This window comes from Corvus brachyrhynchos, unplaced genomic scaffold (assembly GCF_000691975.1).
Source record: "Corvus brachyrhynchos isolate BGI_N302 unplaced genomic scaffold, ASM69197v1 scaffold60, whole genome shotgun sequence".
Lineage (NCBI taxonomy): Eukaryota > Metazoa > Chordata > Aves > Passeriformes > Corvidae > Corvus > Corvus brachyrhynchos.
In genome coordinates, this window is record NW_008236767.1 from 3461957 (window position 1) to 3487876 (window position 25920).

Here is a 25920-nt window from a genome sequence, read left to right on the forward strand (position 1 = left end):
AGGAATTTAATATATATAGCCATAATGTTGATGAGGAGATGTTAAGATTTTTCAGTGTCATGGCTTCTTCATGTTACAGGGATGACTTCGTTAGACACTGTGCACCAACAAATCAATAGCTGCTATTACTCACTAGCTGAAATTAAAAACTACTAAATCAAGTAGTAACAGCAGTACTAAATAGCTTTTCATTATTAAATCCATGCAACTTCTATATCAACATTTTAAGTGTTACCATTATTCATTTTTAACTAGAAAAATTAAAACTTGATATAGTTAGGTAAATTCCTAGGCGTAAAATGTAAGGCTTCATAGAATATCTCAAAAATATTAAAAATCAAGAGTTCTATAGAAAGAAAACCCATGCATCTTAAATAGTCAACATAGCCTCTGGAAATAAGTCAGATCATTACCTTTCAATGATACAAACAATAAGCAAATCCTTTTTAATAGTGTCTGGTCATGCGTTTTCTGCAATTTGGGATGCATTGCTTTAGAAATTGCCATATCTCTTCTGACGGGGGTGCATGGCATACAGTGTATGCATGGCATACAGTGGGAATATATAACCTAGTTAAAAATTGGAAATTAGGTCTACTACTGAGTTTAATTTTTGTCATGCAAGTGTTCCCTGGATTTAGCACTGGGAATTTTTCTCACCTTCACCCAACTCCTCATATATGATAAAAACCATCTTAGGAAGTTGTTGCATTATTGTTTTGAAATTTTTGAAAAATATTTTTATATTTAATCAAAATTAGTATTCCCTCAAAAATAAGTTTCTTGATCACTTTGTAGAGGTTGGGTCCACTTACGTCTTTTCACATACTAGGGAAAATCATAGAATCTTAGAATATGCTGAGTTGGAAGGGACCCATAAAAAATATCAAGTCCAACTCCTGGCCCTGTGCAAGACACCCCAAGAGTCACACCATGTGCCTCAGGGTGTTGTTCAAACCATTCTTGAACTCTGTCAGTTATAGTGCCGTGACCACTTCCCTGGGGAAAGTGTTCCATCCAGTCTTCAACCACATTGGAATATTTTATAAGTGATGGGATCATTATGGAAATCAGTAATCAACTGGCATTTGTATGTAATAACCCTAGTAAAATTTCTTTTTGGAAGGTCCAGGCAGTAAGAAGGTGGGATTGATAATTAGTACTTTTTTCAGTGACCTGATGTTACTTAATCAGTTGAAAAACCGTGATACCACTTTAGTGCCACTATTCAACATTCAATGAATCAAGTTCTCTCCAGTTCTCTCTTTTTGGCATTTTAATACACCTTTGTTGCTGCCTGTTCTGAGCTCCCCTCCCCCTCCCAAAGACACCTGCTCCTGCCCATGTGCTCCGAGCTCCTTTGTTCTAATTGTGGGCAAAACCAAATGTAACTCAGACTCTTTAGCAGTGTCTGATTGGCCGGTCACCCTGGGTCCGCCCCCAGTCCTCCCCTTTCCCCTTCTCCTAATAAAAGATGGTTGAGGGGGAGGCTCCACCTCTCTCTCAGCTCAGCGACTTTCCTGTGAATATCTCTGGTTGTCTGTCTCATTTGAAGGCTTCTAACTGCAGGGAATTGAGCGAGCAGGGAGCTCTATTTCTCCCTCTTTGCTTCTGCTGATGGTATTTGCTCTGCAGCTGATTCAGGTACCGATTTTAGAGCTACTAAAGTGCTAGATAGCCCGTGCTACCTCTCAAGGCTGCTCGAGGCTTTCTAAGGCATTGAAATACAAGCGCTAGCCAGTATAAAGCTGAAAAGATACCTTCCACACACCTTGACCCGCAGTAGGGAGGGGTGGGGGAGAGAAGAATTCTGAAAGTTTTTCAAATAATTTCAAATTCTTAAGAGAGCTTCATTGTTTGCAAGAACTAGTCCTTAGCTTTTTAATCTTGAGTCATTTTTACCATGCATACAACACATCATGGTTCTGGGAAAAAAATCCAAAGTTACTTCCTCTGATCAACCTAGCTCTAAGTTTTCCTTGTAAATCAGAAACTGCTGTAACTGAAAAAATGCATATTTAGTTTATATTTACATATTCCCTCTTGTGTTTGAAAGTAACCTTGAAATATTTCTAGAATTATTGCTGCCAGAAATAGTCAAAACTTTTTTTGTCAATGATAGTGCCTGATGGGCAAGTTATTGGCAATATGTATACAATAAATGTAAGGGAGTTTTCTTCCAAGTAAGCAAACAGGATTGCTGTTCATATATCTATCCATTTCTTTATCTACAAATTATATCATGATTGACAACTGACTTGTTCAATGTGTTAATGAATTGACTTCAGTGGTAAAAGTCATTACTGCTTAGTTGGTGTAATATACTACCAATAATGTCCATATTATGTCCATAATGTCCACATAATGTCCACTTGTGCAGATAAATTCATTTTTTGTGAATGTGCATGAGACAAGCAAGACATCTTCATTCACACTGTCCTCATATTAGCTCTATAAAGTTTTGAGCTAAATATTTGTTTGGCAATGAGGAAGAGGGAAGATATATTAATATGCCAGTATCTCTAACTGTTGGTAGAATTTCACTCATATTTGTAAAACTGTAGAAATTCTAACTGTATTTAGAAATTCTAACTGTTCTGACTCTTACAGACAAACTGTTTGACTCCCTGTGTTTCAAGTGTTGAGTTTCATTTCATAAACATATCTCCCTGTAACAATTGTCACATTACTTTTGGCTATTACCTTTTTTTGTAAAAATTATCAATTTTCCATTCGTGAACATGAGCTGTTCTTGTGTACTACTAAAATCATTTGTCAGTAGGAGTAGATTTCCCATTGTACCTCCTCTTTCTGTGTGGAAGAATGGCAGTATGACATGCTGTACATGGTGAATGAGGACAAAAGGTAAATGAATCTTGCAAGGCATACTTCCTTTTAAACAGTTCAATAATTGTTCATTTGTTATGTAAAGTGAGGACAAAGAATGTAAAATAGCAGTAAAACTTTCAACTGAAAGCTAGAAAAAGACAATAAAGTGATTAAAATTCCCATTTTCTTCACCTAACCTTATTTCCCAGAATGGCTTTGTTAATGACTAGAAAGTAAGCAAAATGGGATCGATAACTCATCTGCTCTTTGTTGTAATCATTACCTAGTACTTTTCTCTTTTAATCTTTCATCTCTCTTTAGTCTTTATTATGCATGTCAAAATCTAGTCACTTTCTGGACAATATGCTTCTTACACTCCAAAATACACTTCACTGGTATAAATATTGCTGATTTCAACTGAAATGTGTTCCAGCTTAAAGTTTTCATCCTATGAGAAGAGGTTTGAGGAAGAGAGAGGTTTGAGAAAAAGGTCACAGTAGACTACTTACAGCATCTTACAGGTTTAACGGAGCAATATATTAACAAGTGAAAGCAATGTAGACTCTTGGAAGAATGATTCAGGGCAGTTTACTCTCTCAGCTTCTCTCACAAATGGTATCCACTTATTCTTATCTTAAAAGGGGACTTTATAAGTTAAAGTTGGTAACTTCTCCACTTATTTATTCTCTGTTCCTGAGTAAAAAGAAATAATTTTTTCTAAAAGCAGAGAGCAGCTGTATTTTCCTGCACTTCCTGCACTGTGGATTCATCTATCCACATCTGTTGAAACAATAGGGAATACATACCTGTAGGTTTCTGCTTTGGCTCTGACTATTCTGAACTGTGTGACTTCTACATAAGAGAGGAAAAGGGTGAATTTTCTATGGAGGATGAGGATGCAGGACAGTTTCTCTGGCTGAATTCAGGACAGAATTCTTGCATATCATTGCAAGTCATCTTTCTATGAAAAAATTGCTGCTTAAAAATTTTAAAATATGAAATATATCAGAACTGGGAACTGCCCATCAAAGAGACTCATCTTTTCAACCTAAATGATTCTATGATTCTGTGTTACAGATGAAGTTTTTGGCATGCAGTATAAGTTAATTAAATTTGTTGTGATGTTTCTGTGTTTATTTGCACACATACAAATAAATACATACTATACTGAAAAATGTGCATTGACAACCCCTGTGCTATTTTAAACATTAAAGACCCTAAAATTTCAGTTACTGAATCAAATATTCTGTCATCATATTGTTAGTCCTCTGTAGCAACCAGCATGAAGTAGGAACTATTGTGTTTCAAGGCAAAGTTGACATTTTTTCCTGAAGAATTGCTTTAAGTTAACAGCATAATGCTGTGATTCAGTGTGAAAGCATCCCAATATATAGTTATACACATGCATGTAACTAAATCTGTTGAGTAGGTTATTGACAGACATAATTAAAGAATAGCAATGCTTCATAAATTATTTACAAGGCTTTCTCTCAAGCAGCAGCATGACAGAAGGGTTACCTGTGTATTATCCAGCTGCACAGCAGAAAAGGGAACAGATATGTGCTAGTATAAAATGTTTGCCTAATGTCTCCCTGTGTAGCAGCTCTCTGAATGTGGCTCCCTGTGAGTGGGGTCTTTGCACAGTATGAACTCAAAGAGAGGCATGGTGCAATCTTCTGTCATTGTAAGCCCAAACTAAATCAGCCCTTGAAGAGTTTTGAAGTTATAAAGCCAGAACAGGAAATGGTTATTCTCTGAAAAGACCTGATTCTTGCCTCTCATGTTATAAGCTGATTCAAACATTTCTCCTCCTCTATTTAATACACCATTTTGCTTAGTTGCTTTTACGCCTCCTTTCTGCCGCTCCAGGGGGTGCCTGGAGTTCCCTCACTCTGCTGTATGTTTGGGGTGTCTACAGCTGTACCACAAAAAAGCTAAAGATGAACAAAAGCCGAAGGGGTAACTATGGGAGAGTACAGGAAGGCTAAAAGTATTCACAGCTGGATAGGTGCTTTGCACATTCTATGTCCAAAATGCAAGCTGCCCTTTGGCAAAACCTCATCTTGTGCTTATCTAAGATTTAAGGCTTAAAATAGGTTCTTTTCCTCTGTGTCTGTGATGAAGATTAGGTCTCTCATCCATGCTGGAGCGCTTCAGCTAAATTTAACTCTGGCTGTTGGAAAGACTTGCTCATAGGATCATGGCACAGATGTGGAAACTACTGCTGTTGTTTTGATTGAGGATTTATAAGACAACTTTGCATAAAGAAAATATATATTTATTTTTTTAAATACATACATGCTGGGGGGGATGATTCCAGATCTGAAAGAAGGAGTTACATAGCTGAATAATTTCAAGGAACAAGTTCTCCAACAGCACAGATCAAAGTCAGTACTAATAGAGGAGGCCAATGCCCCCCCACCCCCCACCCCCTTAACTGTATGTGTGGCTAGAAACACAACAGACAAGCAGATAGCAAGCTTTACATCTTGGTTTCTTCTCAAACAAATGTAATTGCAGTAAATGGCTAAGCAGTTGTATTCTGGTATGTGGAAGCTCTGTGGTGTTGCTTATATTTGTTAATGGGTTTTGGTCATAAATTTATTTCAAGGTGTCTGTCTGTATTTCTTTTCCAGGTACAGGTCCTTCGCAACGCAGGGGAAGAAGTGACCCTAACTGTGTCCTTTCTGAAAAGAGCACCTGCTTTTCTCAAACTGCCACTGAATGAAGATTGTGCATGTAAGCCTTTATTACTTGGCCAAAAGAACCCTCAATTCGATACCCATGAACACTTGCAGGTTCTGAAACTATGTGCATTGAGGGTGATTGACAGCAGTTTTACAATCAGCATTACTGCCTGAATATGAGTTTCTCCTATTGCCATGGCTTTTGTTAACATTGACCTCAAGAGACAAATTGCTGTCTTTGGTTGAAAAACAGATAACCAGGCATTTGGCTGGTGTGAATCAGTAAAGTTGCAGGTAAAACAGTAGAATTACATTAATTTGCAATAGCTCACATCCTGCTGCAGAGTATTTAAAATCAGTTTTTCAGGCAGCATTGAATAGTATTTTAGTCTCAGGGAGTTTTTTCTTGTAAATGTGAAACTTAGACTGTGTGTGTATATTTAGAGGACTTAACTTTGCTGTTTAAAATTCAGAGGCTTTGGTGGAGATGTCTGTCTACCTAAGAATAAATTACTCTGGAATGATAAGTATTTTGTTTTAGTCCAAACTGAGTTTTAGTCAACTAGCCCCATGAGAGTCATATGGAGACAGCTGTCTTCCTTTAATTATATTAAATTGTAAGTGTGGATGCATAATTAGAGACAATTGCAGCATATCTAAGCATATTTATATATCAGCCTTTGCCTTTTGCCACCTCTGCTTTACTTCTGCTTTTTGCTCTCTAAGAGAGTGAAATAAATTGCTCAAATTTTAAGCAACAGAACAATAAATATTTAATTTCAATACTTCTAGCCTTTCATTTTAAGTTAGCAGGAATTAAATAAACTAAAAAATGAAAAAGCATTTTATACAAACATTTGATGGAAGACTGTCTTTTTCTTTTGTCTATGTATTAAACTTAAGTGCAACAAGAAAAAAATTGGAACACTGTATTCTTAAATAAAAATGTGTCCCAGTACCTTTTTCCCTTTTATGATAGGCTGTGGGACCACAGAGTAGCCTGAGTAATGCACAGCAATATGCATTTGCATGGATCCTATCATGTCACTTTTGAGGTGTAGCACTGTAATTTCCTAAACCATTACAAGAACATTTAGAATTGTAAACTCCACTGAGAGTAACAAAAGGGTTATCTGACAAGTTCCTTCAAGCAAAAACCAAGAGAGAAGGTACACACTTCCCTTTTATTGTAAAATTTGAAAAACACTTCGTGGGATTTTTTCTTAACAGGCAGACATTAACTTTTTTTAAACAAAGCCTCAGAGAAGGTTTTCTTGAGCTCCCATTTAGCTTACAAAGGCATTCCACTCAAGCCAGAAGACAGATACTGAATGGAGAAAGTAAATGAATGTTATATATGATTGAAGTTATTTGGGGGTGAGGAGAATGCATACATACATATACAAATTTGAATTACATCATCATAGATTAACAAAGAATTTTTTTGTGAATTTGTATTTGTATTAGGTGCCCCCAGTGACCAAAGCAGTGGCACATCCTCTCCCCTCTGTGACAGTGGTTTACATCTCAACTACCACCCCAACAACACGGTAAGAGCTTGAATCTCCTTGATGGAAGAATAATTACGCTATAATAGCTAAGTGGAAGTACTAATAGAAGACAGCAGCAGGGGAGGAGCTCTAGTTAACACTGGAGACAGACAGTTCTGTAGAGGGAAAAAAGGGCAGCCAGAAATTATAGCTGGAAGTTAAACTGTGACAAATTATTACAGCTGAGATTGTGCCTTGATATGTATGATTACTGTTTACTTTAGCAGTAGGAATTTCGCAAAAATTTTTTTCTTCTACGTTATTTTCTCTGCATAGGAATTTAAATTCTTAAGTGAAAATATATCTATTTATAAAAAAGGAAGAAAAATTTGTAAGAATATTTTTCCATGACTTATATTTTATGCATTATCTAAAACTTTTGTCAAAAGATGTTTAGGTGCATGTTTTTGCCTATTTTTACTTCTAGTAATTTGTACACTTAAAATTTTACTTGAAGTGGGATAGCATTATGGAGCAGAGTGTCTCTGGGATAAAATGCTACAGATATCTGATCAGATATTTACTAAAAGATGCCTTTGAAGTGCAACAAGTGACTTTAAAATATTTTCTTAGCCAGAAAATGCAAAATTTCCTTTATTTTATGTAGTTCTAAAAGCTGTTTTGCAGAATATTTGGCTATGTGATAGATGAAGATATAAAAAAAGCATGGAATAAGTAAACCAGTATAGATCATAATTATTTAAAAAATATTAAAAAAACTGAAATGTAAGCCTTGTTGAGGAACCATTTTTAATTTCCACCTTGTTTTATTGTATTTTCATATTTTACTACTAAAAGTTTTAAATAGTAGCCCATAGATTTAAATATTGATAGCACAGATTTAAACCTTATTATAATCTGGAAAACCTTGAGGAATTCTACAAGTTTTAGGAGCTGGAATTTATAAATAGGTAACACCAATAAAATTTATATAAAATAACAATAAAAATATATGTAACTAGTGCAGCAATAACAAAAGCAGTCGTGTCTCAGCAGTCTATATAGGTATGCATGTATGTAAGAAGACGATGGCAGTAGATCCTAAACTGATTTATTCTGCTAGCCAGTACAATTCTAACTTTGTTTTCATGACAAAAAACTTGCTTCCAATTGTGAATTCTTTTTCTGTAGATGTCAAAGCATATCTAGATTAGCTATAATTTCTATTTGAGCTGATAATAATTTACTGAAACCAAATATTTTTCTTTCTGTTTAAGTAATATAATCTGATATCACGAGTCTATAATTCACCCTAAATTAAATTCTTCTAATAAGGTCCAAGATGTGGCTTTATGTCAGATGTCCCCTTGTCATGGGAACAGGGTTCTCTGTAAAACCAAAGACATCTGTATGAATTCCTAAATTATGTACAACTCTTACCCCACAGTTCTTTCTTTTTCTCAGAATATTTTCTAGAAGAAATTGTGACAGCTAGATAAACACATGATCAGTGAGCAACTGGCTCATGCATTGGACACAAAGGCTTAGAGTGAACAGAGCAACATTAGGCTGGTGACTTGTTGCTAGTGGGGTTCTGCAGGGCCATATCTTAGGCCCAGGGCTCAGCAACATTGTGATCAATGACTTGGGTTCAGGACTCAAAGGGATACAAACCAAGTTTGCAGATGATATGAAATTGGGAGGAACTGTTGACTGCTTTGAAGGCGGAGAGGCCCTGCAGAGAGACTTTGACAAATTTAGTGGGCTGGGCACCCACCAACCATATGAAGGGCAACCATAACAAGGGCAAGAGCTGGATTCTGCACCTGCGAAGGGGAAACTCTGGATGTACAGACTGGAGAACAGGAGGCTAGAAAGCAGTGTTGTGGAAAGGGACCTGGGGGTCCTGGTCAATGGCACATTGATTATGGCAGCCAGGAGGGCCAACTGTGTCCTGGGGTGCATCAAGCACAGCATTGCCAGCCAGGCAAGGGAGGGAATTCTCCTGCTCTACTCTTCTCTGCTCTGCTCTGCTCTGGGTGGCCTCACCTCGAGTGCTGGGGGCAGTTTTGGGCATCTCAGTATAAGAAGGATCTAAAGCTCTTAGAGGGCGTCCAAAGGAGGTGAACAAAGATGGTGAAGGGTCTGGAGGCCTTATGAGGAGTGGTTGAGGGCACTTGGTCTGTTCAGCCTGGAGAAGAGGAGACTGAAGGGAGACCTCATCGGAGTCTACAACTTCCTCGTGAGAGGAAGAGAGACTGATCTCTCAGATACTGATCTCTCCTCTGTGGTGACCAGTGACAGTCACCAAGGAAATGGCCTGAAGTTGTGTCAAGGGAGGTTTAGGTTGGATATCAGAAAAAGGTTCTTCGCTCAGAGGGTGGTTGAGCACTGGAACAGGCTCCCCAAGAAAGTGATCACAGCACCAAGGCTGACAGAGCTCAAGAAGAGTCTGAACAATGCTTTCAGGCACATTGTGGGATTGCTGGGGATGTCAAGGGCGGGGCCTTGACATCCATGATCCTTGTGGGTCCCTTCCAGCTTAGAAATTCTATGATTCTGTGACTTACAGCCATAGTCTTGTTTCTTAATTTATAATCTTTTTGATTTACGTGAAGGAGAATTTTGACTCAGAACTTGGGGTAGACAAGACTGTTTTTGGTCTTTTGTCAACAGTTCAAAGAGTTATGCAGGCAGGCTAAAGGTAGCATTAACATTTTTGTTGCAATAACATCTAGGCCTGCGGTTTGTATCTGAATTTTTATTGCATTTCATTTTTCCCCCAAGTTTAATCTCAGGTGAAGAAAGGTCCCCAAAAGCAGACAGAAAACATTAAAAATTCAAGGTGTTCAAAACAACATCCTAGCATAGTCTTCCTAGCCAATAATTTATTTATTTTCATTTTTATTGAATCAATGGAATGTTTCACAGGAAATTCAATGTTTTAAAAAAGTGAACTACCTGCAAAAAGCCTATTGCTCAGCTAATATGATATCTATATTGATATTTTGTTTCATATACATAAAAGATATATGAACATATATGTAAAAGTAAAGTTCAAATTGGTAAAGCTTTATAATTCCATAGATCTTACACAAAATTCACACTCTAGAGAAATAGGTGTACTTAATTTTTGCAATAGTTATCTTATAGAAGATATCAGTAAGAAAAAATATGAAGTTTGAGACTAAAAAGAATGTAAATCAACAAGTATAATTTTACTGATATATTGATATACTGTCACTTGTTACTTGGGAGAAGAGGCTGGCCCCCGTCTGGCTACAGCCTCCTTTCAGGTGGTTGTGGAGAGCCTTCCTTTCTCCAGGCTAACCAACTGCAGCTCCCTCAGCTGCTCCTCACAGGGCTTGTAATCCAGACCCTTCCCTGGCTCTGTTGCCCTTTTCTGGACATGTCCCAGCATGTCAGTGTCCTTGGAGTGAGGGGCCCAAAACTGAACACAGCACACGAGGTGAGGCCTCATCAGTGCCAAATACAGGGGGACAATCACTGCCCTGGTCCTGCTGGCCACACTATTTCTGGTGCAGGCCAGGATGCCGTTGGCTTTCTTGGCCACCTGGATACACGCTGGCTCATGTTCAGTCACAGTTGACCAGCACCCCCAAGTTCTTTCTCATTGGGCAGCTTTCCAGCCACTCTTGCCACAGCCTTTCCCTCATCCACTAGAACAGTCACCTGGTCATAAATGGAGATTAGGCTGGTCAAGCAGGACCTGCCTTACATACAGCTGTGCTGGTTGGGCCTGATTCCCTGGTTGTCCTGTGCATGGTGTGGGATGGCATTCAAGATGATGAATGCCATCTGATAGGCTGATAGGCCTGTGTTCCCCAGATACTCCTTATGGTCATTCTTGTAGATGGACATCATATTTGCCAGCTTCCAGTCAACTGAGACCTCTCTGGTCAGCCAGGACTGCTGGTAAATGATGGAAAGTGACTTGCTGAGCACATGTGCCAGCTCCCTCACTATCCTTCCGTGGATCCCATCTGGCCACATGTCTAACTGCTGCAGATCACTGACCATTTCCCTTTGGATTATGGGGGCTTCACTCTGTTCCCTATCCCTGTCTCCCAGCTCAGAGGTTTGCTACCAGGTGAATAACTGGTCTTACTATTAAAGACTATGATGAAGAAAGCATTAAATACCTCAGCCTTTTCGTCATTCTTTGTCACTATGAGAAGGCACTTTGAAGAATCATGCTCTTTCAGAAAAATAACATCATTGTCAGCACTATTTTTTAAAGTATTTTATAAAGGAAGAAAGAGGTATATTTAACTTTTTATAAGCATTTCTCATGCAAATCTATATTCTTTTAAAATACTGGTCAAATTAGACTGTAGATAATTAAATATTCATTCTTTCTAGATATGATCATAAACATAATAAAGTTCAGTTTTCATATAAGCAGTGTCTTCTCTAAGTAGGTCAAATTAAAATGTTCATCACAAGAGTGTAGTTTTGACAATTTTGACAATTTTCATCACATATTAAATCCCATTTCTAATTACCAGGGTTTGAGGTGATATTGTTAGAAAAGATATCAACAACTGAATTATGGTTGTATGGTAAATAATTTAGAGATTCTATTCAGAATCTTTCCAGTGCTCACTAAAACTGATGACAAGTGATTTGGGTAAAGTGGAAATATAAAGTCTCTGAAGTCTATCTCTTTCTTTCCAAATCTGCTGAGTACTTACAATGAAGTTCAAAACTGAGAAGGATCTTTTAATGTTTTTCAGGATACATTATCATGTTCCTCATGGCCAGCATCCCCAGGACTTAGGTGGGAGAAAAGGTGGTGTGATCTTCGATTAATACCACTTCTTCATTCACGATTTTCCCAGTACCTTCCAGGATCAGATTTGTGCAGGTAAAGAGGTTTGAAGGTTGAAACTTGACTTCTTGGTTGACAAATGCATGCCCTAGGAAGTTGCCTTGTTGGAGAAATTGCATTATTATTTCCACTGCAGCTGCCAGAGACATGAAACATAGGAGCTTTCATAAAGGTCTGTCTAGGTCCACCTTGGCTCATGTTCTGCTCTGACATCAGCTGGGAACAGGTATGTGGGGAGATGATGGGTGATCTTCCTACTTGCATCTAGTGCTCAGCACCTTTTGCAGTTTGAGATGAAACATATGTCATCATATTTAATAGCTGCTAATGCTCCTGTCTTCTTTCTAAGTTACTTGTTTTTATGTCTTTTTTATGCAATGCATTATGGCATTGAACTCTGCAATGTGATTATGTTTTTAAAATGTATTTCCTTCTGTTTGTGTTAAATACTTCATCTGGTAACTACATTGGGTGAAATAATCTTGTTTGGGAGAAGCAAGGGCTGGCTGCCCCATGGGGAAGATAAGCCAAGAGAGAGGGTAGGAGTGAGGCTGGACAAGGTGTTGTCCACGCAGACAAAGATCCTATCCCGCTGCTCCCCATGGAGCAGGCTTAGGGAAGGCTTAGGGACAGTCTTCAGAAGAGTCCATCATGGTCAGGTGGAGCTCAGTTTAGGATGGGAAATCAGCCTGCAGGTCCAAATCAGTGGGAGACATGTCCAGGCACAGAAGTAGCTGCAACCATACTCAGATGAGGACCATGAGCAAGAGCCTGAGCTGATAACCATCTCTTAGTTCTTGTATTTTTCTTCATGTTTATATCTACAGTAGGGATTTTTTTTTGTTTCCATATAACTAAGGTTATTTTTTCCCACGTTTTACTTTGCATGTGTTAACATTTAAATTCATCTCCAATTTGTCACAATCACTGGGATAGCTGTCCAAAGCTCACAGTCAGGTCTACCTTTATGGCATTGTGGTGGGTTGACTGTGGCTGGATGCCAAGTGTCAACCAAGCTTCTCTATCGCTCCCCTCCTCAACAGGATGAAGGGGAAGAAAATAAGATGGCAATAATCTGGTGAGTCAAAATAAAGGCAGTTTAATAAAACAAAAGCAAAGACCACACATGGAAGCTAAAAACCCAAAATATTTATTCTCTACTTCCCATCATCAGGTGATGTTCAGTCACATCCTGGGAAGTAGGGCTTTGGTACATGTAGTAGTTGCTCGGGAAGACAAGTGTCATAATTAATTAATACCCTCCCTCCTCTTCCTTTTTCCTAACTTTCATTGCTGAGCAGATGTCATATGGTATAGAATATCCCTTTAATCAGTTTGGGTCAGCTGTCCTGGCTATTTCCTCTCCCAAGATTTTGTTCCCCCAGCCTATTGGTGAGGAGGAAATGTTGGAGAGGCAGCTCTGTGACAACTCTGTTCAGCGGTAGCCAAAACACTGTTGTGTAGTCAAAATCTTTCTAGCTACCAATACAAGGCACAACTCTATGAGAGCTGCTGTGGGGAAAATTAAATTCATCTCAGAAAGACCAAATACAGACCTAGAGCTTGTCATTGTTTAATATAACATTATCCTAATAAATCAGAAGAAATTAGAAAGGAAGAAAAAATATTCTGTAATGATTACTGTTTGTAAAGCAATTAGATAGAAATGAAAATAGCTACAAAGTCTGATAAGGCAAATATATAAGATCATACTTGTTAAAAGTTTTAAACATCTAGGTATTGTATGGATTCATTAATCATCTGTATATATAAGAATGAAGTTCTCATACTGAAATACTTCTGAGAGCTCCAGTATGTAAAGGCATTAACTGGAGGAAAGATGTGTACAGGTACAGAGCATGTTACTCCATAATTTCTTCTTCTAATCAATCACCTAGGAGTAGATTTATGAAACCTCAGAAACTGGGGGAAGAGAAGTCTTTTTCAGTCTATTTGGAATTTTTACGGAGTTAATTTTATAGTTTCTTATTGCAGCCTGCTTCCTTCTCATTGGTATTCAGTAAATACTTGAAAGTTGCACAAAAGCTGTCCACCGTCTCAGTTGGTTCTTAGGACTGTTGATTCTCAGAATTACACTGCCTAGGTCTGCCAGCCATTTCTCCTATTCACAGAGCTGAAATTAATGCAGGTTAGGCAGTAGTTGTTGTGGATCATAGTGGAGCTAAAGCCAGCCTGCAGCTTTTGACCAGTAATAGCAGGATCATATTTACTTGGCTGGATGAACCTTGGTCTGTTGAGGAACAATGGCTGGGCCAGGAAGGTAAGGTGTAAACCAAAGGCTACGAAAGCTTATTGGCTGAACTGAACTGGAGCAGGATAAAGTCACCAGAGAGGCAGGAGGTGTTCCACTAAATTCTGTGAAAGCTTTCAGCTCCATATTTAACAATGAAGCATAAAGGACCCAAAATCATAACAGTCAAATATGAGATCTATTCTACTGTGTACTTCAGATTAGGTATTGAATTAAATAGAGCTACTCACATGGAAAATTAGCACATATTCAGCTGTTCATAGATCGAGGGTTTTAAAATGCAGTCTTCTGCATCAATAAAAACAAGCTTAAAGTTCGTATTATAGAACATAACAAAGAAAGTTTCTTAGGTAGTAACAATATTCCTGACATTTGAATTTCTAGAAAATAAATGTAAAAGTATGTTAATACAAAACAAAATGCCTGAATTCATACTCAAACCTTGAAAAACTACTCTGATAATTTTCTTCTTTGTCCTTCTATTCTAACATGAGGAAGTAAGAGTCTTAAAAAAATCAAAAATGCGGGATGCTTATGGGAGAGGAAGTGGGATTTTCTTAAAGCATAGAGCCAACATTTTATGTTGCTAGTTTATAAGACTGTTTTAAATTGCTGTAAACATTTTTAAATGTTACTCCCTCTCAGAATTTGTTATGAGAGAAAGGTAGATACTTTTAAAAGAGACTGCTATAAACAGCAACATAAAAGAAAGGATATTAAAAATAATATAAAGAAGCAACGTGAAAGGAAGGCTAATTCATTACATTTTCTGAAGTTAGTATTTACAAGGCTGTTTTCACTATGTAAAGTCTAATAACTTTTTATATTTCAGAGCTTGATATGGAAATATAACTTTCTCACATACAATATTAAACCTCATAATCATGTTCTGGCTTTTCCAGTGGAATGCTTGAGACACCTAAATTCTGGGGGGTACTCATACAGAATTCTGAAGGGTATTCATACAGAATTCTAGGAGACAGTGAGTTTAATCTTGCGGAACTCATTAATTTCAAATATAGCTTTTGAGTTCCAGAAGTCAGAGAACCTGAAATGTGTAGTTAAGTGTTTATCCAATGACAATTTTTTGTGTATTATAAAGTGATTAATCTACTATTTGTTCCATTTAGTACAAAACATGTATTTAATACTTATGTTTTCAGGTTCGCATGGTGTTATGAACTTGGGCTGGTAGACTCATTCAAGAAAATACTGTTACAATACTCTAAGGCTATCTACTGCCAAGACACATCCACAAGTAATTCATTATGTAACCATGTATCATACTATCTGTGTTTATTGATACTTGGGTAGTAACATTGTGGATGAATGGTTTTGTACTTGTACAGATCAAATTCCTAGGAGCAATAGGAACAGTCTGATGCCCTAAATGCACCAGATTCACTGTGTGTGTAGTGTAAGTAAGGGAAATTCATGCATGAGGATTGAATCTGGAACCTACTGGGGGTTTTGTACTTGTGTTAATGTCACATATTGATGGATTTCTTGGACCCCTGCTTTGATTTATGATAGACTGTGTAGAAATAAGGTGAGTCCTGAAGTCAGTGCTATTTTTCTTAAAAGAGATAGTCAACAAATTTGAGCCCATGTTATGGTCTTCATGTAAGGATTTAGAAATTTATTCTGGAAAATTTTGCTATTTATATTTATAACCACCTAAAATAAAGGATAGAATAAAAAAAATTCTAGCAACATTACCTGAAGATTCTTTAAATAACTCTTCCTCAAAACTTGACTGGAATTATTTGAAAATGCGTCTCTGAAAGAAGTCTGTCTTGACTGGTATTTTTGGGGATTTCAAGAGAAATCACTACCTGTGTGAAAGACAACTAAACTGCTGGATTTAAATAAACCAGAGATCCCTGCAAGATGGTGTTAATATCACTATCCTGCAAAAGCTGGTTCTCATGCTAGAACTCTCAGAGCAAAAGCATGGCTCTAGCTCATTTTTATTCCTTCTCCTGACTGAAGAAACAGTTTGTTCTCGACGTGGGTGCAGTGAAGATAGATATTAGCCTTACATTCTATACAACTAGAATAAAATTTTAGGAGGTAAAAACCCCAAACAGCTTTTCAAAATTGATACCTGTCTTCAGATGTCAGATCTGTCATTAGTGACACTCAGTTTTACCCTGAAGATATCAGGCACTTTGCTTGAGCCATTCTCAAAGAATCTGAATGATGTACTTAATCTTAAACCATGAACTGATCATTAACAGTTGGGTTTGTAGAAGAATGTCAGCAGTGGAACTTGGTATTCTCTGTATGTTTAGTAATCTCCTACTCTGGGATATGGATTAGTATTGAGGTTTTTGGTTTTGAAGACAGAGACCTATGAGCCTTACAAGGGGTTTTAGCAAATGAGGCTATTTACTGAAGAAATTAGGTCTGTTACTGCTTTAGCATCTGAAAATTTTCTCTTTTTCTGTAATTGCTCAGTGCCTGGAAGTGGAAAATCAGTCTATAATGTGTGATGGATTTTTGTATATATGCCCAGATTGGTGCTGGGGTTGAGACAGAGGTGGGAGTGTATTTTGGTAATGATCCTATATTCAGAAATGCAATTGGAAAAATCATTAATGCTACCTATCAATTTTGAGTTCTCCAACTTTTCAGTCAGTAGTTTAAAAGAGAAACAAAATTCTATAAACATGAGCAGCCAATAAGGGCCATCCAGACAGTAATGCAACTGTGTTTAGAAACTCCAATATAAAAATGAAACAAAGGTGTTGAGAAAAAGATACTGGTATTCACTGAATTTCCCAAATTATTGCCCATGGTTTCCAATGCACACTTTCCTTCTCTGTAGCCTGCTGTATTAAAGTGTAAAGTCTTATACATGCATCAGCTCTTTCATTTGCTCGGCTTCTGAGGTTGTACAGCCTGATGTTGAAGGTTCTGTGGAGCTGGTCCATAGAATTTTTTTATAGCCTTATGGAAGCTTAGTATTGTCTGATTTGACCTTATAACATGATCATTTTAATATGTCAGGTATTTATAAAGCAGGAATTTTTAAACAGCATTTTATAAGACAGCATTTTAGCAGTGTTCAGTGGCTGACCTTCGTTGTAGTTGAAAGAAGAGCATTTCTACAAGTATTGTTAAGATGATATGCTAGAACAGATAAAATTTTCTTCTGACCTGATCTGTTATGATATGTCTGCAGGCAAAACGCATTCCAAGTAATTGCTGTGGATGGGGTTTGCAGTGGAATAATTCAGTGTCTCTCTGCTGAAGACTGTATTGACTGGCTACAAGCAATAGCAAGTAACATTTCCAACCTCACAAAGCACAATGTAAGTATGGATCCAAGTAAGCCAGAAGGTTTCCCAATCATGTTTGATTATAACTGTCATAAAAGCCTAATGGGTTCACACACAGAATTATCTGCGTATAAACAATGCTTGAGGCTGTCTGAGAGAAGTCAACTCAAGTTTGTCGTCAAATCAGACTCTGTGAGAAATCATTGAATGGGAAAATATCCTTCCCTACAGTCATACAGTTCACTTCATTGCTATCAAAGTTATTCACTTCTTAGCAATACCAATTAGGATTAGAAGCAAAGACCAGACACACAGGAGGAAGCCAGGTGTGATGCGTGAACACATATAAAAACCAAAAATTCTGTACTCCCTTCATAGTTTGAGAAAGCACATCTCTACAGAAACTGGTATAACCAGATCTCAGTTAGATTTTAGGTCTGTCTAGGTATCGTTTAACACCATGGGAAAGGCAAGGTGCTTCTGTGGTGTAGATGTGGATGTTTGTTATCAGCAATGATTAAATGCATTTATGCTTCTTGAACTTCACTCTTATGGATCTGAGCTTGTGGGATAGACACCACTTTTTCTTGAAGCAGGAATAAATGTTATGTAAAAGATTTTCCAAACTAAAAAGTTTGATTGAGAGCTCTTCTGGACCTGCCTGGGATGTATTTACATTTTAAAATGAACATGTAATTCTCCCTGTATAGAAATCCGTATTGGATTCCCTGGTTTTCCTCCAAAATAGAGAACACATGGGGAACTCTATTATTTTGAATTGAGTTATAACAAGGAAGCCCTTGTGGATTTAATTTATATTCTCTCAGATTTCCTTAAATCTACTTTATCTTCTCAAATCTGTCCCTGAATTTGCTTTTGTTTCAAATATAGGGAACACATTGAAGGAAGTTGTATTTCTTGGAGATTTATAATCAAGATGCAAAACTATGTTCCATCTGGCAGCAATATGTAGAAGTCATTGTATTATAAAAACATGACAGACATGAATTCATCTGCCATCTGCAAGCTTCCATGCAGTACCAGAGAACTTTATGGCTATTTATTCATCCTTAAAGTGTTGTTGCTATGTAGAACCTTTCTTGTCTCACTAGGCATCCTGACAATTGAGGCTTCTGGGGTTTTTTTCTCTTGCCGTCTTTACTTCAGTCTGCTAATGGTTCTTGCTACTTAAATCAGTGTATTTGTTTGCTTGTAACAACGGACAGAGGCACCTAAATTTTACAGGTGTTTTTAAACACTTTAGCTCTGATGAGACTATAATTATGGTTACTTAGCGTAACTTGGATTTTGGCAATGCAATGTTATTATGTGATTTTTTTTTCCAAGTACATTTTATCATTCTACACTAATTTCCATAAATTACAGAAAGAATTTATCTGAAGTTATATATATATAAAATATTTATAAAGTTTTATAAAAGGTAAATAGCCTAAATTATGCAACTATTATGCCAATCTTTGCACTTACGTTATCCCAAAGACATCCTGTGAAATAGCCGTGAGAGTTATGGCTTATGATAATTATACATGAGTCTATTTTTAGAACTGTCCTATTTGTTCATAGCACTTATGAACTTATGGAAAATAATGACACTCTCTTTCCTGTAATATACTTTTCTTTTCAATTGGCAGTTGCCAGAAAGAATTAGTTATTTGACAGCATACGTGATAAGTGAATATAAGAAACATTAGGAATACAGAGGGGAAAAAAAACCAAACTGTTTCACAGATGAATGATTAGATGTGATTAGAGGTCCCTGTATTTTCTTTCTTTAAAAGATGGTTATTGACATGCACATACTGTTGATGTTAGCATTTTTTCCTCTGAGACAGGCATTTACTCACAGTCATTCTCCCTTACTGTGTCATCCAGAGCCAAAGAAACAAAGAGAGTAAAGGAATTTTTTATTAGTTCTTTGGATAAATTGACTGATTTTTAGTTTCAATTAACTTCTCATTTCTAGCTAGAGGTTACAGAAAATAGTTTGTTTCTTTTAAATACCATGTATTTCATAGAAATAGTAACTTACATGCTCTTTCTCACATCTATCTACCTTTTGAAAAAGAAGGAAGCAGAAAGAAAGCAGAAAAAAGGACTATAAGAGCTAGATTGTTTCTGAAAGCATTTCCTTTACCCTTGTATCAAGTTTGGGCTCTGTAGATTTTGGTGGTATTTCTGTTGCTTAACTTTAGATGTCTTAAAGCAGGATATCCAAAGAGTGAATCTTATTATTTACTGTTGACATCCATTTTATAATGAAATCAATTCCCTCAGGACATGTCTGTCTTTCTTTTGACTGGTAAAGGACCCTAGGGTGGTGAGTTCATACTTGATACCTAAGGAGATATATATAAATCCTGTCACTGGTGTCTTTGAGGGGCCAAAGTGAGTTTCTCTGAATAAATCTCCCAAAGAAGTGCCTGGATATTTTTGGTGACCAAAAAAAACCAAAACCAAACCAACCAACCAACCAAAAAAAAAAACAACAAACAAAAAAAACCAACCAAACAAACCAAAAAACAAAAGCATACCAGTCGCAGTCAGAAAATCTGAATTATTTTACTTTGTCACACACAAACTGGCTGAAAAAAGTTATCTGATGATTCAAACCCCAAAAATTTGAAAAACAAGTCCTATATTCCCACATATCTCTAATAGTTGTGAAATATGGTCCCTGCCTCCAAGATACCTTCTTGAACCTATATTCAATTAAAATTTTGTAAGGGTAAGGTCAAAAACTCTTCTTTCATGATCTGATATGTCCACATCTGATGCAAATATGATGTGACTGAATTGCAGGATCAGCAGTATAGCCAGTATCTACAAGAGAGCAAGATAACAGAAATGCAGGAGTAGAAGCAAAACCAAAATGCCTTGACATCATCACCATTTTTGAAAGGCAGTGTTGCTAACTGAACGGAAGCTGGAAGGTGGTGTCTGCAAGCAAACACATTTTTCCTGCAGTGGTTAGACTTTGTACAATATGAGAGAGAACTCATATTATTATGCAACAAGATGGTTTAAATTTTAAAGCAGAGATACAGAAAATTATATTCTGACTATTAAGGAAAGATTTAAAAAAATCCATAGGCTTACTGATGTAGTTTATTTCATCTCAGATTTTCATCAAAAGACAGACCTCAGGTATGCACTCTTTTTCCACATCTTCAGGAGGTTAGCAAAAGTATCCTCCACGTTTTAAGGACACTGACAGTGATACTGCTAATTTGAATTTCTTTGGCTCCCAAGAAGCCCTCTCTCATATGAGATGAAATACATTAAAATTACAGAACATGAATGGGCTTGTATATTGGTATGCAACCAAAATGCATAATATATAAATGCACTGTTGGAAGTGACTTAATGTCACACTGTAATTGATGAGGTGATGAATCTATAAAGATCATTCATTTCTGAAGATGGATTCCTCTCCAACTTGAGTCACTTAAATTGCATCTGTGTTAACAATTCACCAGTTTTATCAATAGCCTCTAAAACCAGAAGGGTTATATTAAACCTGAAGATTTAGTCTAAGCAATCCGGATACTGAAGTTCATGTGCTAAAATCTGAATATGTTAAATTGAACCTGGGCTTGGAAACTCTAATTCCTCTATGAACTGGTGAGGTTCTACATCTTTTTGTTACCAATTTGGATGGCTGTCCAAAGCCAATTAAAAAGGGAACAAGCTGCTGCTTCTTTTCTTGCTAATGCTCTGAGTAGGAATTTTCAATTCAGTTGTTTCGATTCAGCTATGAACTATTTGCCTTTCCATGAACTTTTAAATTGTATTAATTTTGGTGGTAGTCAATACTGATTTCTTGTCTTTAACATCTCTTTTGTTAAAGAATTTTAGGATGACAGTATACAATAGGTCATGTAGCTTTTGAAGAAATTACACTCTGGAAGAGTCTAAGAAAATAATTCAAAATCATGTACTCTATAAAGAACCACCAGTTGCCAATACATCCCTAATTCATGTTCTGCAATTGTCAAGGAACTTAAAGGCAATTTTTTAAATGGCTTTAATACAGTAAAAGTCAGACATTTTAGGTCTTTGTAACAAAAGAATAATTAAAAAAAATACATATTAGTTAGCAACTTCTAGGATATAGCTTCATAGAATCTTTGGGCATTTATCCTCCCAACTCAGTATTTGTCACTTGTCCATTGCTTTCTCTGTGGCAGAGTTTTCTATACTGAGGGCAATAATATTACTTTTGCTTTTCCTCTTCCATCATTTCTGTGAGAGACACTGCAACAGTTGCACATTTATGCTTCTTACCTTGAAGCCAGCACTTGACAGCAAAGAAACAACATGAACTTCATCAGACAGGAATGACAGACAGCTGAGGTAAAGTTGCTAAGCAGGATGTGGCAAAAAGTTTTAAGATTCTCTCGAGAATGCCCACAAGATCTTAAAAGATTTAGTTCACAGTAACTTCACTTCATGCCATTATGTTGCATTTTTCTGGGTAAAATAAGGTATTTGTGAAAGTAATGAGGCACACATTACTGGTAGAAGCATAACAATAGCATAAAAGCAGTAGGATCAAGAGGTCTACAAACTGAATATTGGCACAGTGGATGTGTTTTCCAGAACCTAAGTCTTTGTTTTGAACAAAGTTTAAAAGTTCAATTGAACTTTAATCTTATGCTTAAAGAGTAGTGCCTAGGGAAATAAATGGCTGCTAAGAGAACGAATATATTTGTTTCACTTTCACTGGAAAAAAGAAAATGGTAATACCTTATCTTTACAGTGTTGAAGTTTGGGCAGAGGGATTCTTTAAACCATTAGGTAGAAGAGGAGACAAATGAGTACAAAACAGGAGAAGAAAACTAATTAGACTAATTCAATCTGTTCCACTCCTAGGAAGAATAAAATATCACAGGACTACATTCAGTGTTAGTAAGTTATCAGAAGAAATCAGTAGAACATGTTTAATTTTTTATGGTGGATACTACCACCAGTAAGAACATACTGGAATGTTATATTACATGAAAAAATCAATGTCACTCACATGAAGTGAACAGATTTCACATTTTAATTTTTTAGTTAAAATGCAATGGCAAATCATCAGAATGCTCTGATGTTAGTAATTATGGAGTTTTCAGGGATTATATGCTCTTAGATGCCTTATGATCTGTGTATTACAATGATATTAAACTTCTTTTGGTTACTCAGCTATGCATGTTTGAAGAAAATCTGAAATTACCAACATTAGTATCAAACCTCTTACATTATATTCTGCAGTAGTGCAAAATTAAAATACTGTCAGTAATTTAGAAGTGGAAAGCATTATAAAATGAAGGCCAAAACAAGAGAGAATTATCTCAAGTCTATCAAGTATTACTAACAGAACATTTTTACATATATGATTCACATTTCCCAAGGCACAAATAGTCAGATAAATTGGGCATTATTAATTAAATCCACGTTCAACACTTTTTAAAGCAGTATTAGCCATTCAAGTGCTCAAAGTGTTCTGACACTTTGAGTTTTTGTTCTGCATTCCATTCTCAAGCCTGTAAAGGGAAGACTATACAGACAGTCATTCCAGCATTGATACTGAGGTCTCTCCAGGGAAATTTAAAAAGCAGAACTTGATACACATGTAACATACTGTTGCCATTTTTTCTCCGTATATGATTCTCTTAAGGCATGGAGATCTACATGAATAACTGTAGTCAGTGCACCCTCAGGATTACAGTCTAAATCACTACTTTTCCTTACTTCTTCTCTTTTTTAAATGTAGGCTGTTATCAGCTGCACAACTAAAACCACATTTGTTTCTATGTCACATTTTTCAAGCGTTACATATGGCCTCATCTGATATTTAATTATGTTTTTGGCAATTTGAGGTGTGTCTTATTTTACAAACCTTTTATTTGTACCTTGCTTAAATAATTATGGGTGATTTTATTTCCTCCTAGATGTACTGATTTAGCTGCAAAGAAACTTAAGTCTTGCCAAACTGTATTGCTGTTTCTCCAGGGTGTTTAATCTGCATCTCTATGATGTACCTGAGTCTAAAGGGCAATGTGGCAGGTAGGAAAAAAGTGCAAGAAAAGAATATTTCTTTGAGAAATATTTCTTCAAGAATATTTATTCCACAACTTTCTGGGAGATTTGTAAAAAGAAACTTCTGTCTTCATAATTGGAGCATTTGTTATGACACATTCTGATTATGGTGACACCACTCATCAAAGAGACATGCAGTCTTGCAGTTTTGCTTTGGAATATACAGTGTAGACTTCAAGTACTCATGATAGGTTTTCAAAATAAATTAAATTTTCTTTCTATGCTTCTCCAAAATGTTGCATCTGTTCATGCTATTTTTAATAATATCTTTTCTGTTTTGCTGTATACAAGTACACAACTTTTGCAGTGGTTAATAATATCTGATAAAAATATTAACATTTGTATTAGTATTATATAGAACTCTAAAATAAAATTTAAGACAAGCAATGTCCCTAGAGACAATACAATCAAAAGCCCTTATTTTAAATTTACCTGTTTTATGTAAATCTTTAAAAAAAAAAAGCAGAGAGAATATTTTTGCAGTTTTGTATATGATGCTCTCACTCAGTAAAGAATCCCTGTACTTTGATTCGTCCACTTTTGTTAGAAGTCAGATTAAATTTTATCCTTGTGCTAGTATTTAAATAAAAACAAAACATCAATATTCAATATGTTCTTTATTCTCTGCAGATCTATGTGGAGGTCTGAGATCTTTCTCTTCCCTTATTCTATTATTATTGAAGGCTTAATTAACACTTTATAATATAAACTATGATTTGTTTAGCTACAAGACACTTTGGAAGAATGTCACACTTGCTCTCAACATTCCACCCTGGTGAAGGGTAACAAGAAGCCTGTCATTTAGGGGAAAAAGCCCAAAACCAAACAACACCTCTTGATTGATTTTAAGTGGCAAAAAAATGATGACAAGAATAAAGGAAATAGGAGCAGTCCAACTGGGGATAAAGGTAAGCCATTTGGGGGTTTGCAGAGAGGTAACACATGGAAGAAGAAAGGACTCATTATAAGTTGCCCTTTACTGCCAAAATGCCAAGCTGCCCTTTCAGTAGCAGCTGGAGACTCCCAGCTACTGTAACCTAGTTGTTGTCATGCAGTAAAATGTTCAATATTCCACAATTCGTTTATTTTCAGTGAGAATGTGTTAAAAGTGCTGTTGAATCACAAACTGCTGTTGATAAAATAGCAACTGGGAAGCGGGAGGTTAGGCTATAATAACCTTTCTTTTTGTATTCCTTCTCTTTGCTACCTTAAAAAACCCACAACAAACACAAATATTATTTGTATTTAAAGCAATGTAAACTTGTTTTGACATCCCTTTCCTCTTACTCACTTTTAAAATATATTTTTAAAAGGTGGCTACATCAAAAGTTCTGCCTTTCTTCCACAACCAGAGAATGAAAAGATAAAAAGAATTAAAAGAAATTTAAATGCACTCAAAAAGCTATAAAACACCTCAGGGTATACATTATTAGTAGCCTAATGTGTTGAAAGCACTTCCTCCATTTGGTTGTCTTGCTTCATAAAGTGCCATAGAGAGCAAGTGCACTCAAGCAGTGCACAGCTTATATTTGCCTGCAGAACAGAAGGGAGTCAGAGAGGCAGAGTAGTGGAGTAGAAGAGAGGAAATCCAGCCATTCCAGGGCAGGTTTAAAAGGTTAGAGCAACTAAACCCCAACAGGCAAAACAACAAATGATCACCAAGCTGCAGAGGAAAGGAGCCCCAAATACTTGTGAATTGCCATTTCCCTGCTAGCAAAAGGTATTGTGTAACTCTGTGACAAGATTTTTATCTCCTAAAAGTACCTGGGGTAGTTAAGTGGAAAGTCTGAAATGTCTGAAATTATAGCTGTGCTGATCACCTATGTGGGCACCAACATGATTGCAGGGTGTTTTGTTGGTTTTTCTCACTGGTTTGTTTATTTCAGAGAATGAGGTAATTACATCCAAAACTTGTTTCAGACTATCACTGAGATCATGAAGTCAGGCTTGAAAAACTGAGAATGAAGCACCTTGTTTCATTCTCATTTCCCAGTGCATGGTACTCTCTGACTTACTGCACTGAAAAACTATTAATTTCCTTTGAGAATTGCTACCTTTTTGAACTGTTTATAATGAATGTATGAGAGGTTTCTGCTTTTCTCCTTTTTTTCTAACTGTTTACAAATTTTTTAACAATTTTGCAGGCTATAAAAAGGCATTTGCCTAACTGTACCTAACAGGAACTGTAGTACAGTGAATCAAAATAAATTTTTCTTTACTGCATTTATAAAATCACTTGATACAGCTTTTGGCCTAAATCTATAAAAATTGTATAAAAAAACTTTTTGTTGCTCCATCTCTTTCTAAAATAAAGCCTGAAATCCTTTACTATATGAAATAATGTCTCAGAAGCTGTTAATCACATATATTTGATCAATATTAAAATGAATATATATTTTTATAT

General features: G+C 36.4%; 1 protein-coding gene across 1 annotated transcript in view; it reads left to right on the forward strand.

Annotated features, from left to right (window-relative positions):
- Positions 1–25920, forward strand: part of SNTG1 (syntrophin gamma 1) — a 330206-nt gene that overhangs the window by 220819 nt on the left and 83467 nt on the right. The window contains 4 exon segments of the mRNA XM_008644917.2: positions 5466–5568; positions 6984–7066; positions 11764–11894; positions 17318–17447. Coding sequence (XP_008643139.1) covers positions 5466–5568; positions 6984–7066; positions 11764–11894; positions 17318–17447 — 447 coding nt within the window.